At 47.0% G+C, this 16,984-nt stretch overlaps 1 protein-coding gene across 5 annotated transcripts in view; it reads right to left on the reverse strand.

Moving 5' to 3' along the window:
• LOC8043368 (talin-2) overlaps positions 1–16,984 on the reverse strand; it is a 292,667-nt gene that overhangs the window by 149,477 nt on the left and 126,206 nt on the right. For 2 of the 5 annotated variants that reach the window (XM_029972690.3, XM_042291045.1), the window contains exon 1: positions 9,736–9,881. The exons of 1 other annotated variant lie outside the window; for it this stretch is intronic. In XM_029972690.3, the coding sequence (XP_029828550.2) occupies positions 9,736–9,758 (23 nt within the window). In that variant the 5' untranslated portion in view covers positions 9,759–9,881. Of the gene's footprint in view, positions 1–9,107; positions 9,199–9,735; positions 9,882–16,984 lie in introns of those variants that run through there. 2 more of the 5 variants (XM_029972691.4, XM_042291048.1) reach the window with 2 other exon arrangements.

Genomic DNA, 16,984 nt, shown 5'->3' on the forward strand with positions numbered 1-16,984 from the left:
TTAATATTAAGGGTCATGTGCCATTGTCTGCACCAGTCAGATGCAACATTCAAGTAATTTTGAAGAACATCAGGATCATTAACAATTTTCCGATAAATAGCACAATCATCTGCAAATATACTAAGGCTTGACGAAACACACACAGGTATGTCGGCAATATAAATGAGGAATAGCAAAGGCTCTAGGACGGAATCCAAGGGAAAACCGGATGTAACAGGACTCACAGGGGAATTAGAATCATTTAGATTTACCAACTGAGAGCGGTTTGTTTGAAAACACTTAATCCAGGCTAGCACGTCAAAGTCAAGGTTGAGTTTGCCCAGCTTCAGGAGCAGCGGGTTGTGTGAAACTTCACCAAAAGTCTGGCAGAAGGTTTCTTGGCTTTCTTGGCTGCAACAACATCGCTAACACAAATACTGAAACTGAATAGTTGTGACCACAGATCAAACTCTTCCAAGACAACCAGAGCAAAGAACTTCTCCGAACCGCTCGACGTACTCTGCCACTTCCCCTCAGGTCGGTTGGAGCAGCTCGGCAAGCACTCCACCCAAGCACGTAGCCAGGATTTTGTTTTGGGGGGGGGGCTCGCCCATGACAAAATGCTGTATGAGGGGGAGGGGGCAGGGGAGGTCCCAGCAAAATGGAAGATTTTTTTTTTTTGGGGGGGGGGGGGGCCCAGGCCCCATGGGACCCCCCCCCTGGCTACGTGCCTGACTCCACAGTCTCCAGAACTACAAGCAGCACAGGCACGTAGCCAGGATTTTGTTTCAGGTGGGGGAGGGGCCGCCGATGACAAAATGCTGTATGAAGGGGAGGGGGAAGAGCAGGCTCCAGCAAAATGGAAGATTTCGGGGAGGGCCCGGGCCCCATGGGCCCCCCCTGGCTACGTGCCTGAAGCAGCACACGGAGAGATTGCTCGCAGCTCATGAGGGGCACAGGAATCCGCTCAGCGAGCGTGCGCCAAGCACTCACTAATTGCCAGGGGAAGGGGACTATTTGATATTCAACTAAGCAACTAGAAATCCCACAAACTTTATATTATATCAAAGCCAATATGTATCATCTGGCCCCTCCCATGCGGGCATTGCACAAGCAGACTACTAGTAGTCGCACTGACAACAAACTTAGGTAATCTAAGCAGGTTTTGAGACACTGCTTAATACCGTGAGCAATGTGTTGTCGACACTAGCAAAAAACACACAAGATATATGACAAAGGGAAGATATTGTCCATGTCAGCTTATAAGTAGGCTGCAGATTTTCCATTGTTTATAGGAAAAATCTGCAAGTGCTTTTTAGTGGTCGTTTTAGGGATTGCTGCATTTCAGCGATTACCTTTGTATGTACACTAAAGAACCGCGATAATCAGTGAAACAAATTGCCAATAGGCACACAAAACCATAAAAAAGAGAGGTCAAATTTAATTTATACTCAATTTGTATGGACCCTTTTGACGCTTTACGCTTACCATATATGTGACAGTGTTTGTCTGAATCCGAACGCGGGTCAAAGTTCGGGTACTCTCTAAAGTAATCACCCAGAGCTTTTCACTTTCTTCTTATTCTGCGACCTCTCTGCTCCATGTGACGACAAAAATTTAAGTGTTCTCAAACAAAATATTGTCACCATAAGGAGGCCGGTTGTTCTTTTTTTTTTGCAAAATTCAACCGATAATGACTGCCAGTGTAGCTTTGAACACTGCCGCAAAGCTCTCACTTGAATAGGACAAAGACGTTGTTACAGTCAGTGGTGATCTGCTGACTTATCTAGTTCTCATGCCACTGTCCTCCAAGGTGAGTGATTCCAGCGATTTAGGACTGGCAAGGTGCTCGATTATAGGTAAGATTATGCGTCCAACGTGCGCTCAAGATAAGTTATAATGAACATTGACTCTGCTAGACCAAACATTTTCAGAAATCGGGGAGTTTCAGTTAAAACCAACTTGCTATTTTAGGCCCCGGCATATGTTTATTGGTATTTTTCGGCTGAAGAGGACAGGAGGCTCTGGAGGTTCTCTTAGCTACCCAAAGAAATTACAATTTGGGAATACTCAGGCTTTACTCTTCCCGGCGCGGTATTTATTATCTCCAGATCCAGAATAGCTATTAAGAGAACGGCAAAGGAAGGTGATAGCAAAACAAACATTCAAATTTCCTGACACTTTTCAGTGGCAGAATGTCACATGTCATAAAACTTAAAATTCAAGCAGGCTGTTTAGAAAACAGTGCCTCACACATTTTTGCTTTACCCCTGGAGTCAGCTTCCCCGGCATTAATTTCACACCATCAAACATTTTGCGACCCTTCGGAAGTAAGGAGTACTGCCCAAATGAAAACATCTGTCGTCACTTCTTTAGTGTTGCCGTAAAACCTCTTTAGTTCAAAACAAACTGGTGATGACCAAATGTAAAAATTTAATGAATCAGCAAAAAAAATGTTTTTGCTGAGTATTTGCTTTATTATACACATTTTTCCTTTTCTCTTGTTCTCAGTCACATCAGTTCTATAATTAGTATTTGGTTTATTATAGACGTATTTCCTTTTCTTTCATTCTCAGTCACGTGAGTTCCATACCTTGTATGCGAATCAAAAAGATAAAACATTTGAACCTGGAATATATGAAAAAATATAGGCGGGGCAAATAAAGGATGTGTGACAATCACACATTTTTCGCGAACACTTTCCAGCACCATGAAGGGATCAAAACAATGTTTTAAAACGCACGCAAAAAGTGACGACATTCAAGATGGCTGCGCCCTTGAGGAAAAGGCGTATACTCGTGGACAACTTTCTGGGGCATTTCAGAAGACGTGGAGAGTGCTTGTGCACAGCTTTGATTGGCACTCGAGCTGCTTGGGCACCCGTGCGGCTGCAGCTTTGACTGCATGGCCACAAAAAGTTGTCCACGAGTATAGTTCAGCTGTGTCTATTGATATGGTTAAGCAATATTTAGGCAAATTAACGACCATAAAATTTTCCCCAGAGCTCCCTTTGAAACTAGGAAGTTTACTGCCTGCCTATAAGTAAGACAGACCATGATGTTTTCATCTTAGTAATGTTACCTATACCCAACAACACAGCACACAGTAGCATTGCAATAAAGTGAGCAAGTTAACCGAAACACGCTTCTCCGCAATGAGGCAGAGATGCCAAAAAACTGAAGATTGATCATATCCGCGGCCAAGCCCTGCAGCAGCAGACAACATTCTCCTCAATGGATAAACAAACCTATCCAACGTAACAACTAAGAGGGCTCGTACAAGAGCTCTCGGGGTAAATTCTCCGTCAAACAAAATAGCGCGCCCTTCCAAGGTACTTTCTCTCCCCTTTCCCCAAGGACGAATACTTTTTTGTGAAAAACCAATGGTTTCTAGATTGTCGCAAAAGGCAAGGCAGCCATTGTTATGAACTGCAGACGCCATTGCTTTCGTTGACCCGCTGCACCTCTGAATCAGGGCTTGGCTCCGTGACGTTACGTTCGCCCTCTTTGCAAGGAGCATCTGGATTCCCACACCCAGCAATTTATATCAATAGGTTGCATTAGCGTAATCTGGTCTACCTAGCTGGTAGCTTATGAACAAACTCCATTCACCCTTAAGGCCCGTTCACACTCTTGCGACCGAGTACGACTGAGAGAGACGAGATCTCTTACAACTTCTTAAATGTTTCTAGAATGAGGGAACACACTGACATTGTGGCGCCATCTATGCGGTGACCCTAGAACTGCATTTCACAAAAGCGAAGGTTTTGCGGGATTTCCGAGGTCAAATGTGCGTAATACCCATAGAAAGGCTCGTTTATAACATTGACAAAAGCTTTTCGAGCCAAAAAAAAAAAGGATATTGCGAGAGAATGCCGGACCGCCGAGTTTACACTGCTTCCCAATAGATGGCGCCAGTGTGTTCTCTGGTTTAAGAAGTTTTAAGGAACCCAGGTTTAAGAGGTTGCAAGCAGTCGCAAAAGTGTGAACAGGCCTTTATGCTTACAGGGCACCAAAGGCCACAACACGAGCTCGCAGCTTTGAAACGTTTGTACGCAGAACAGGCGCTTGAGCTAGAAAGGGTCATCACAAAGCAAGGAGCACAGGCTAGCTTGCGCTTGCAGCCGTCGTTGCCCTGTCAGCTTAAAGAACCATAGACCCCCCCATACTAGCACTCTACTACATTTTCTTACCCCCATGTTGCGACAAAACCGCATATTTACGACGCTCATTCTTTGGATGTCTCAGTGGCTCGCTCTAAGCAGAGCTGTATATGGGGAGAGCCTGGCCAGTCTATGATCTTGCCACCGTAACGCCTCCCTCCCAAGTGAGCCAATCAGCCCGCGGCGCAAAGCGAGAGGCTTGAGTGCATGCGCGTAAGCTCCCGGCTGCTCCCAGCTGAGCGGAGAGGGCCGCCATTTTCATTAATTCACCAGGCAGAATGCATGGGATCAACATCCAATTTTCGGTTCTTTCCTTTTATTTAAAGGCTCTGGCAAGAAAATCGTATAGTGTTATTCCTCGGTGGCTTAAAAAGCTAACGACTGAATTTTCTCCACGTTTGAACGCAAACTTTTATTCAGGCAAAAAAGAAATAAGCCCGTAGCAGACGACGCATAGCCTCAACAGTGCTCCGTGCGGACAACATTGCGTCAAAATGGCAGTCGTCTCCTCTTTGCTCCCTTCTTTCTCTCTCGCTCCTTTACTGCTCTCCTCCCTTTTCTTCACTTTTCTCCTCTCCGGCGCCTTCGTTGCCACACCCACTGGCCAAGCTATCCCAATATACGTCTCTGACTCTAAGTAAGCTCTCATAACGTGGTCAGATGCTACTGTGTGAACGACCCTCAAAGATGGAGTATAGAGAATTCACTTCCCCACACCAATTTCGCTACATGGAAGTCTTTGTAAGACAGTAAAAGCCTGTGCACACACATGCGACCCCCTGGAACCGAGCAACTTACCTTAAAACCTCTTAGAGTCTGTTACGACAGTGTACATACTACTTATGAGAAATGTTTGTTTATAACATTGACAAAAGATTTTTCGAGCCAAGGAAGAAAGAAAAAATGATGTGCAATAGAAACTGAAAATAAACGGGGCTGCCCAGTGTTGCACTGCTACCCGATAGGTGGTGCCAGCGTGTCCTCTCGTGGTAAGAGATTTTAAGGGGCTTCAAGGCACTAGGTTCTAAGAAGTTGCAAGTGTGTGATCGGGCCTTAAAACTCCGCTTCATTCTTGTTTTAAAAAAAAACAATGCAGTCCCCTTCAGTATCACCTAGGAAGACCACGCGTAAAATATTACGAAGTAGTTCTGTCTAAATGTTTCTTATACGGTCCGACAAACATTGCAACTCGCCAAGTTGCCGAAATCGGCTGACTCGAGCAGGCGAATTGAGGCGCAACCAACAGGCGCAGTCAAGTCTATGGCATGGGCGTAGTCAACATTGAGTGAAACGTCACCCCCATTGCCCCCCTTTGCTTGTTTTTACTTCTCTGGGCAAGCGTATTTGGTGACGTCAGGAATGTTTCCTCTCGGCACGCCTGTGCAGCATGCTTCTTGGGAGCCATCCGGCTGCCCCGCCGTGGTCCCGCCGTTACCGCTGTCTCCCATATCAGAACCGCCGTCGCCGTCTCACCGTATTACTGTCTCTCAGAGTTTTGTCCACACTATGCACACTATGTGCGCAGACTTATGCCGGAGTTGTGCAGACATTGCCGAATGTCTTAGACACCCAAACGTGCAGTGAAGAGTGCAGTGCAGATGACACTTGCGCCTGACACACGCCCACCCCAATCCCGCCCTTCGATGGGTAGAGGATCACATGATGTCTCGTACCACATAATAGTTGTGTTCTTGGCGTTTATCAAATGCCGGATGGAGCTAAAGTTTTGATTTTTGCTTGTGTTTAAAATTAGATTTAAAAGTATATCTATCCTGTTTTTCATGAAGCAAAAGACGTAGTGTCTTTTACTTGGGCTCTTTAATTCGAAATTCCTCATTATCCCGAAATCTTGGAAATTGAGAGGAGTTGCCCTTTAAAGGGATACTACAATGAAATTTCGGCGCTCATTTTTTGGTCTATATGTGTTCAAAGGAGCAGAATCACATTCAACATACCAATATTTTGTTAAAAAAGTCACGAAAAGGAATTTTAAAACAAATTAAACGATTAGCAAAGAGCACCTGGTGGATGTCGCTAACGCCTCGTTTGTAATGCTCGTCTAGGAACCTTGACAGCTAGTGACGGAGGTTGTCTCGCCTCCGGCCACGACGACAGAAGAGGGGCAGGAGGAACTCCCCTCTTCCCGAGAATGCCTTTTGTGTGTCGCAGAAGTCGCTATTGTCCCCCTACAAGATTATAGAAGATTAACCCGTCACTCAAAATTCGTACAAAAGCAGCCGCTTCGGTGGCTGGAACGACTAGGACATCCTCTCGACGTCAGCCTCGCCGTAGCTTTGCTCATCCTGAGACGACCTACGTCACGATTGCGTTGGATGTCACGTGGTCTCCGCTGGGCCTTCTCCGAGCGCTTGCCAGAGTGGGCCGTTTATAACGAAAAATACAGCCACCAGGCTCAAAATACAAATGTGCGTTGTCATTTACGGATATTGTGGATCATATTCAACCTATTTTTGAACACGACGGGAATATTTCAAATTTCGTTGAAGTATCCCTTTAAATAGGAATGAGCACCATCACTAGAAAATTATGCTATGTGAGTCATGTGTACAGCCTGCCTTTGTATGAGCACGGTGCACGAAGGTAGCGCGATCCGCACATGCGAGCTGCCGTCGGCCAAGTCAGTGAAAGGAGGCGCCCCGCCAAAAGGCAGAGTGCATGACGCTGGGGTTGTGAAGGGAAAGAGGTGCCAGAGGAAAGGAGGGGAATGACCTTTCAACCAGCCTTCTTCAGGTATACTCAAAAGGGGAGGTGACAGATCAAAATATATCTACAACGTATGTACAAAAGGCGGAGGTAACACGTGACAGATGTGACATCATGAAGTCAGAGAGGAAGGAGGAAAAGTTGTCAAGTAAGGTGCAAGAGGTCTCTAAGTCAAGAAGTGGAGGAATGCGAGCAAGGGTGGTCACGTTTGGACATGACCACCCAAATTATCAACAAAAACTAAAAAGGAAAAAAAGGAGGGAGGGAGGGAGGGAAGGAGAGAGAGAGAGGAGCGGGCAAAAGGGGGATGTATAAATGCCGAAAGGAAGGTTCTTGTTTAGACCAGAAAGGAATTGCGCCCTTAGGTTGAAAATTAATCAGTTTTCTTCCTTTTTGCATGAGGTGGGTGTGTGAAAGCCTGATTTGACGATGCGTATTCGCACGTTGAGTTTGGAATGATTTGTGAAGGAGAAGTGTTTAAATAGTGTGTGTGAAGAGGTCATGTTTAAGTTGGCCCACTCTTTCTAGTGTGACAGGTCTGCGGCGTTTTCGGAAGAGTTTGTGGAGTCGGCGGTCAGTTTCTCCGATGTATAAGGTCGGACAGAGTGTGCGGAAACAATGTATAACAGATAAGAAGATTTAGAGGCGTAATTGTCAGGGACTCTCAGTAGCATGTTGGGAGAAGGGTTGGTGTGTTTGCACGCAAGGCATTTAGGGGTGTCGCATGGTGTGGTACAGGGGAGCGAAGTCGGAGATTTTGTGGAATGGTAGCTGCATACTAGACAAGATCGTAAGTTGGGCTGTCGACGATATGTTGGGGCGGGTGCTTTAGAAACAGCTTTAAAGTCTACAAGGTGGGAAGCGACGTCCATGATTAGTTTGCCGAGCCTGGGTGTAGAGGGAGGGAATGTTAAGTGTGTGCATAAGGCCGAGTGAGCAACTACGTTCAATAAAGAAGGTAGTCATCGTCTTAAGCTGATGACGGAAATCAAGGTCGTCACCGTAGATCCTACGGCAGGAGAAAAATTGTGTGAAGCGTCACTTCGCCAAATATGACATCTTTCAACCAATACAGACGACGCACAAGCACACAACAGGGCCAAACAAACGTCAGCAACACGGGCGTACCAACCGGGGAAGCAAGGGGGGCGTTTGCCCCCTTAAGTTCTCACAGTGCGGGGGCAAGGCATGTGTTTTGCGCCCGCCCCCGCCCGCTCCCCCCCACCCAGGATACCTGGGGCACTGGCCCCCTGCCCTGGGGAGGGGGTCTGGTTTCCCCCTACTCAGAAACAAGTTGGTACGCCTCTGGTCAGCAAGGTCCTGAGATGGAGACGCATGCTCTTGTATGCACCGCGGTCTTCATTCCGTAGGAAGACAAATAATGTTCAAGCAGGTGCTTCGTTCCGCAGTGTTTCTCGCGTAGACTGGTCGCGCTGTACAAATAGCGACGTTGGGGGAAGGGGGGGACGGGGGGGGGGGGGGGGGGGAGGGGACAGACGGCGAGAGTGTGAGCATGGAAAGGGAACAGCGGGTGCACGAAATGTGTCCACGAGAGCCCCTGGTGGGGACACCCCCAGCCCCGGGCTCAGAGGGGCCCACTGTGGGGACGAGGGATTAACAGCAACGTTGTCAATAACAACACGGTCTCGTCCCTCCACGAGGGGTCTGCCGGATCACGGAAAAGCCCGTGAGTTCATCGAGTGGGCCCGATACATCCGGCGCCGCGATAGTATGGAACTGATAGCGAAGCTTCCGTCCAGACACCGGTCGGCGAGTTTTTCTCCCGCGCGTACACTCTAGGCGCTCGAACAGCGCGACAAGGGCGTCATCGCGGTCCCAACGTGAACAATCGCTTGCCAGCCCCGCGGGCAAGTTGGGCACTGCGACTGGCACAGCGGCCAAGTGGTACTCGCACCCTTGGGCGACGTCGCGCCCGGCTCGCCCCGTCGGCTCGCTCGAGCGACGAGTACCAACGCCGAGGCCGCGGGCCGGCACGCTCGGAAAGAGTCCCGACGCCGTTAACTCCGTGCTTTCGCAGAAAGCGCGAGCGACTAGACAAGGCCGAGCGCCGAGCTCGAGAGCCCAGCTGCCGCGAGTGCGGCCGCCAGCGCGCTCGCCCCTCTTCCGATCGCCTCCGGATCGACCGAGAAGGCGCCAATCTTTGTGACAAGTTCAACACAGCAAACGCCAACCGTCCCGACGGTTTGTTTTGACGGGGAAAAATTGTCAAAGGGTAGCTCACCTGCACTTGTCCGCTCTTGGGTCTCTTCGGACAGCAGCGATAGCCCTCTCACGGCAACACCCCAAACTCAAAATGGCGGCCCGTGACGTCACCGGAAGCGGGAGCTCTAGCGCATTTGCTTGTTGATGTTTTTTTCTTTTCCGAGTGGCGTCATGACCAACGGGAGATGTGTTGTCCCGTCGGGATGCGCTCAGACAGCTCAGCGCCCGAGCTCGGCCCTAGTTGACGCGCGAAGCCCGCGGAGCTCGACTTCTTACTTCTCGGGGTTCCGGAAAAGCGGAAGGGCTGTTCCCAACACCCGATACCGACGAGCGCTGCCGCGCGGCGCCTTATATGGAAACTCGCCCGCTGTGCGCGCTTGTCCTATATTTCCGCGAGGTAATTCAAGCTCTCTCGAAATATGCCCGTTGTCTGTGTCGCCAGCGGGTAAACAGGGAACGACTGTGTTCACCTCGGCCGCTCTCATCGTTGGTTTGTCCGCCTCGGCGTCCGCTACGATCGCGCGAAACTTCGAACCACTCGGAGCAGCGCACGATCCAGAACGTCCGCGCGGAATTTCGGAGGTTATCGGCGTTATTCTCGTCCGCGTGTGGTTTGCAAGAGCAAAATACAGAAGCTGGTCTCCCACCTGTTCCCGCCGTCCAGGATCATGACCGCAGTTCGAGACGGCAGTCCTCGGGAAGACTGGAAGCAGCGCGCGTGAGGGGAGCGCTCCTCCACTGGGCGCAGTCTCCGTGGGACGTCCCACTCCCGCGTGGGCGAGCTTCGTGGGATCGCGCGTGGGTCCGCCGGCCGCTGCGCGCCGACCGCACCACAGCGCGCACCGGTCAGGTGTCCTAATACTCCGGCACAAGGTGTTCAGTGCCCAGAAACACGGGGAAATCGGGGCTGAATATTTGGAAATTGTGTCTTCGATATCGATACCCTCAAAAAGTATATTTTGGATTCCGGCCCATCACATGCACTTGATACAGGTACTAAATAATGTATCTTAGAAACTTCGATACATGGCTGAAAATCAGGGTTGGCATAACTAGCGCTTAAACAAATCTACGCACTTAATTACATTAAAAGGTCACCCGAGCTATATTTTGTTCGAAAGTATATAGACTTGCAGAACAGTAACGTGTTGGACCGCCGCACTCTTACCAGAATCCTAAAACCACAAAAACGCGCGTGCCATGTAAAAAAAAAAAAAAAAAAAAAAAAAAAAAAAAAAAAAAAAAAAACTTGATATGTTTGTTAACAAAGAAACACAAATGATAGCAAAATTAGGATTGTTATAGTTCCCACTTCTTCTGCAGCATTCACTAACAGGTAAATATTTACACACTTTCCTTTCGGCCTAATAAACTTCTTGAGGTCGCGAAACCATACACAGATCACAGTTACGTTGATATGCACTAGGTGCCTCTAGGTGAAGCCCACAATTTGAGGTTGAAGAGCCCTTTGGTCCCAGATTTAAATAAAGCACGCGGACAAGTCTCTGTGCAGTACATGAAACTTCAGCTATAATCTTAGATAATAGCCAAAGTTTAATTGGAACCGCACATATCTTTTAAAAACCCAAAACAGACAGTCTTTAAAAATGTGAATGCGTCCCGCAATAAAAAATGCGTTTTTTTTTTTTTTTTTATAGTTGGGCGCTGCTATAATTAAATCGCCTAAAATATTAATGAGGCTAGGGGCGAGCTGTACGCTTCTTCAAAATTCGATCCGCTCACGTGTGCCGTGCACATTTTCCGATGTGTGCTTCTAAAAATTTACTGATCATTTGGAAATGCATATCAGCTCTCCTTTAATCGGACTGTAATAACAAACATTTGTAGCAGGAGCATCGATACTGCTTACTTTTATTTATTTATTTATTTAGAAAATACTGCAGATGGTTTTTCACCATCCAAGCAGGAAAGGGTTACATACGGTTTCAAACAGAGCAGTCAGAACAGTCAACATTTGGGTCATGCACACAATCGGTTACATAAGGTTTCGAACACAACAGTCAAAACAGTCAATATTTGGGGCATGCACACAATCGGAGGGCAGTGAATTCCAGTCGTTAATCGTACGTACAAAAAAGGAGTATTTAAACGTGTTATTTTTAGGAGCATATGGTCTCACATTTTTTGCGTGATTCAATCTTGCAGAGCGCTGGGGAGGTGGCAAAAGGTATAAGGTTTTGTCCAGGCCGGACTCATTATTGTAGACTTTATAAAAAAAATCCAGCCTAGCAATCTTCCGCCTAGACTCGAGCGATTAGAGTCCGCAATTACGTATCATGTCCGACACTGATGATAGGCGCCTAAAATCGGAAGAAATAAATCGTGCACTGAGGCGCTGGATTCTCTCGACTTTTCCAATTTCTTTTATTAAGTACGGGTCCCACACAATGGACGCGTATTCTAGCACTGGCCGAATCAAACTTTTATATGCCGAAAGTTTTACCGACGAGTCACATGGTCCCAGCTTCCGTCTTAAGTAACACAACTTTTTGTAAGCCTTTGCGGTTGTACTATCTATATGGGTTTCCCAATTTAATTTTGAATTAAGATGTAGGCCCAGATACTTTACCTCGTTTACAGTTTTTATGCATTTGTCTTTAACGTGGTATGCAAAGCTAAGAGAGTATTTCTTGTGCGTTACTGTGAGGGCGCACGTTGGACAAAGTTAAAAATATGTTGGGAACTCAGCGCTCGCGCATTCATCAGCCATGCAAAAGTGAGCCGGTGAAACGGCGACAAAATCGCACGAAAAAAAAAAAGAAAAGAAAGGTCGATATACATTTTTTTTTCTTGAAGAGCCTATTAATAAAATTATTAACGCTCGGATTAATTAGGTTGTCAAATGTTTCTAAGCAGTTAACCTTCTAAATTGACAAATTTAAAGGTTACAATTAAAAAAATGAGACGTTTACAATCCCCTGTAACTCCAAATTAGAGCGCAGCTCTTGAGGAGGGGGAGGGGAAGGTACGGAGACGAGGCTATGCCCTCCTCTCCTGCTCGCCTCCCATTTAGGGGAAAATTTTCCGCAAAATTTGGCCGAGAGTTTTTCCCGCTAAATTTAGCGGGGAATTTTTTACGCTAAATTTAGCGGAAAGAATTTTTCGCTAAATTTAGTGGAGAAAACTTTTCGCTAAATTTAGCGGGAAATTTTTCACACTAAGTTTTGCGGGGAAATTTTTTTTGCTAGATTTAGCGGGGAAATCTTTCCGCTAAAATTAGCGGGAAAAATTTCCAGCTAAATTTAGAGGGGAAATTTACCCACAATGCACTGCGCGGTTATGCGGACGCCGACGGCGACGCCGACGCCGCTCAAGCCGGAAACGGGCGCCTAGAGCTGGGCTCTAAAACATTTTGGGCATCATCGACAGCTGCTAAACCAGCCCACTTTACAAACAGTATAGGGCACGCACAGCATTTTACGGTGTTCCAAAAGTTTCCCATGAGAAAACGTCTCTGCCACAACCGTGGAGCGCAACTACCGCATCGCGTCCGCTTCATTTAAAGGGACCATGAAATGATTTTAAAATCGAGTTTCATCCACCGCACGTCGTAAAAGGTGTGAAAAGAAACACAAAAACACAAAAATAGGGAGCCCAAAAAAATTATTTGCTATAGAACTTTTAAAAGAAAACTGGACTCTTTTGCGCCTTCCTTCCTTCGCCTGTTCACTACGATGCATACGCAGAATCGGTGCACGTCAGCCGAATCCACATCGCCTATTGGGTAAGAGCCTACCTCACCAGCACCGCGATCGTAAACAATAAATAGCCGGCGAATGTTTCCTAAAAGATTTGTTAAATAATATTCAGATCCACATTTTGTAGCATAATTAGAGATGTGTGGCGAAAATTGCCAAATTTGATAATGCTGAGAGCCAAGCGCCATCTATCGTGTGGTAAACGAAGCAACTACTGCGCGTGCGCAGTAGGGCAGGGCCGCCAGTTACTTGGGTGACGGCGACCGACGAACATTTATTTTCTTTGTTTTCCTTCCTCTCAAAACTCTGACTGACTGAACGTTTATTTTTCTACGTGTTCTTCCCGCGCGTGCCGACTTCAAGCAGCAAGAAAACAGTACTTAAAACAGACCACGACGAACAAGAACGCTGGATTCACCGACTCCGACGAAGCGTATAGGCCTAGCAGGCATTCCGACTCGGCGCTGCGTCGGCTGCGTTGCTTCGTCGCAAGACCGTCTGCCTACGACCGGCTGGCGTGCTAAATGGAATATGCCCGCGCGACCCTTGTGGACCCTTCCCGTATTATAGTTTGATCACTGACCTCAATTCTAGATTAAGAGGTGAGGAGGTCAATCTCTTCCCCTTGTTTTCCGAGGCAGTGTTGACGAACACTCGTCGAAAAGGGACTCTCGTCGATTCTATCTTCTTGTTTTGTGTGATATAGAGCTGAAATAAACGCCGTATGGATTGCCTTCGTAACACGGTATGTACACTTTGTTATTGGTATGCCATTTTTATTCTGACAGACTGCACGTCACTGTCGACCCCAGTCCAACCTTTCTTTGCCGCGTGTCGCGTCAGTATCGAGTTGCAATCGTAAAAGAACGGTCCCGAAGCGCTTACCAACAGCGCGAATACAAGACTTCCATCAAGCGCGCGCGTCCGCTCCGAGTGTAAGCAGGTATTTACGTGGCTCTTGCTGACACTCGTAGTTCAAACGTATCTTCTTTAACGTCGGCTCGCTCCTGCATCTCCGAGGCCGCGAAAAACGCCATCTACGTCGCTTTGCAAACGACTGACACGGGCCGGCCCTTCTGCCAACAATGACGGGGTGGTGACAAGACTCGCTGCACTTCCCAACAGGCATACCGGCGTATGGGACTAGTCCCATGCTGTCGCTGTAGCGCAACATATCTCATTGAATTTCGCTCAGCTGCGATGCGGCGATGAGAGGCGCCGATTCAGGAAATACGTCGGTGACATCAGCGCAGTAAAACCTACCGGCGCACCCCAACTCGTTGCCGCTAACACTCCCATTCTCCTACTGCCGAGAGAACTTCCGGTTCCGGAAACGGTTCACGTCACGGCTTCTTTTGCGGTCAGTTGGAGAGAATGAAAAAGTCGATATTTCAATAATTTTTTGTGTAAAAGTTAATAAACCGAGACGAAAACGGATGCCTGTTCGGCATTCAGTGAACATTGACGGTTTAATGTAAAAGTTATCTGGAAAAAGTAAAAAGGTCATTTCATGGTCCCTTTAAGATAGAAGTAGTAGAAGCAAATACCGTGGAAGCCAATACTGGCAACTCCCGCGGAAAACGGGCGAAAAGTGATTGCAGCGCCCCTGGCGAGCTCGGAGTCTCCGCTGGCAGACAAATTCTCCGAAACGCATTGGTTTTGCCTATATCCGTACGAGGTGACCAACGAAAAAAAATTGTCACGGACATTCGCTGCTTTAAAAGTTAAAAAATGGGTGCCAGCTCATGAGTGAAGGACATTCTCTTCGCGTGGGAAAGATGTTACAGCTTTCTGGGTGCAATTTCGGAGTTCTCCCGAAGAAAACATTCTGTCACAACTTATGTAAGCCAAGCAAAACATGAATGTATGCCCTCCCGCTGTTTCGTGAAAAAGGGAAATGTACAAACATTTCAGAACATAGCTTCGTTTCAACTTTATTGTTCTTATCAGTCAATTCGTTTTGTCGTTGCAATTCTCATTTCTCATGAGTGTCTTGCTGATAACCGTTTCGTCGAACAGGCGAGCTGGCTAATCCCGTTAAGATCGTCTCCGGATGAAGAAGCGGAAGTCAATTTCGAACCACGTACGTTACGGCGATGTCAGCATGCTCCGAAAGAAGGCGTTGTGCATATGCAAATCTGACGCGATTATAGATAAAAAAAGGCGGAGTTACGAAAAAAGCAGACTTCTCGCGCTTGCAAAGAAAGAAGGGGAGAGCGTCGTAGCCCCGCGAAAAAAGGTGACTTCAGTCACGTTATTTACAGTGCACAAATTCCGATTGTTAGCGCGGGGACGACCAACATCTTCTGCTTCGCTGCTTCTTTACTTCTACGATAAAGGCCGACACCCGTTGAACCGTCTCCACTCTTTTCATTTTTGAGTCTTCGTTCTTTTATATTTTTGAGGCGACGGCACTCTGCCGCGTTATTTCTTCCTTCTGCTTATATGTTGCTGTGTATATTTTTTGTTTGCTTTTTGCTTTTTCTTCTTTTTTTTTTTTTTTGCTTGACGTGTAAACAACTGCGTATCCTTGCTTTGTTTGGCTTAGTTTTTACTCGCTTTCCTTCGCTTCGGCGCTTACTACCCCCGGTTCGTCTGCGCTAGGCCCGGGCATTTTGAGGGTCGTCTGCAACTTTGCTGTTGTGTTTGTTGTTTTCTTCCACTGTCGTCTCCGATAACCTCCTATTTTCGCCTTCGATTGAGTTTCTAATCCAAAATCGTCATACGTGCTTTTTGATATTTATTAAATATATTAAGAAGTGTAAGCTCGTTACCCATTTTTATTCGAATTTTATTTGTATACTCCGGCCGGCACGTCTGCTACGGGTCATCGTTTGTTGATCAACCGGCCGCATTCAAGAACAAGTTTGTGCGATGTGGTGGAAAATCTTTCTTCTGCTTCCTACGTCAACCTACGGACACCTACGTCAACAAGTACTTGAATGCACTTTTAAACTGCTTCGTCAAGCGAGCGAACGAACAACCCGCCAAAGTCACTGGAAAAAAAAATTCGAAAGCAAAAAAAGGTTACTCACTGCTAGGTTACTCACTGCTGATTGCTGCCTGCTACCAAAACATTTCTGCGACTCTTTTACCGGGCAGTGTGAGCTGCACTACGTTATTTATTTCCCCTGTTTTGTTTTTAGTTCCTACCTACGCCGCGAAAGCAAATAAAGAAATGTACATCAAGCAGCTGAAAAAAAAAAAAAGGGTCGCTTTCTTCTTTTTTTATTAGTTTCGTCTGTTGCTTCCGCTTTGTTTGTCGTGAACTCAACACCGGTGGCGACCACCAGCTATTCATTTGCTGCTTTCCATTTTTCTTTCTTTTTTTCTATAAGCGCCGCAACGATCGTCGTCGTTGAAATAGTTTTTGGCTAGCTTCTTTGTTTTATTCGCCGTTGTTCGCTTCTCTTTCCCGTTTCTTCTTATTTTCGTCGAGAATGGCGACACCATTTTTTCTGCAAAGTTCGGTAAGCGTTTGCACCTTCATTTTTATCCTTACTTTTTGTTTTGTTTTTATGCTCAAGCAGCTCGCGCGCCTGCTGTGGTAATATTAACATGTCGTTTTTGCATGTTTTCACGATTACGACGTAGTTCGAGTAGCTAAACGCCTTTTTTCCGCTTCCCAGACGCGTTTCAAACCCGTGTGATCCCCTAAGAGGCGTTTGAGACCACTAAATAAACTGCTCTATCTTTATTTATGCGCGCGTTGTTATTCGATTGTCGTTGCAGTTGCGATCAGTGGATTCCGCTTTGCAAGCGAACTGACCGTAATAAATTGTTTCTGCTCTTAGGGTGACGAAACTGGGCACGTAAAGCTCGAGGACGTCGCGGAGCCTATACTTTTCCATTGCGACGACTGCTTCCGTAGACTCCGAGTCCGCTAGAGGCGCCACTGTCACGTTCGCCGCCGCTCCTATGTGTTTTCGGAGGAGTTTCCAGTATTGGCGAAGCTATATTGTATTTGGTAGAAGGAAGTATGGCGCGAGCCGGCAAAAAAGGCAGCAAAAAACGCCGTGCCCTTGGAAGGAAATGGGATGAATAAGCTTCGATTCTTGGGCTCAACTTCGTCATGCAAAGGATGAGGGACGGGTAGGCTAGTTGCGCGCCACTGCTGGCGTAAAGATCAGCTCCAATAGAAAACTGAAACCCAAAAACGCGTCAAAAAAGCGTGTTT

This window comes from Ixodes scapularis, unplaced genomic scaffold (assembly GCF_016920785.2).
Source record: "Ixodes scapularis isolate PalLabHiFi unplaced genomic scaffold, ASM1692078v2 PGA_scaffold0__279_contigs__length_252992795, whole genome shotgun sequence".
Classification (NCBI taxonomy): Eukaryota; Metazoa; Arthropoda; class Arachnida; order Ixodida; family Ixodidae; genus Ixodes; species Ixodes scapularis.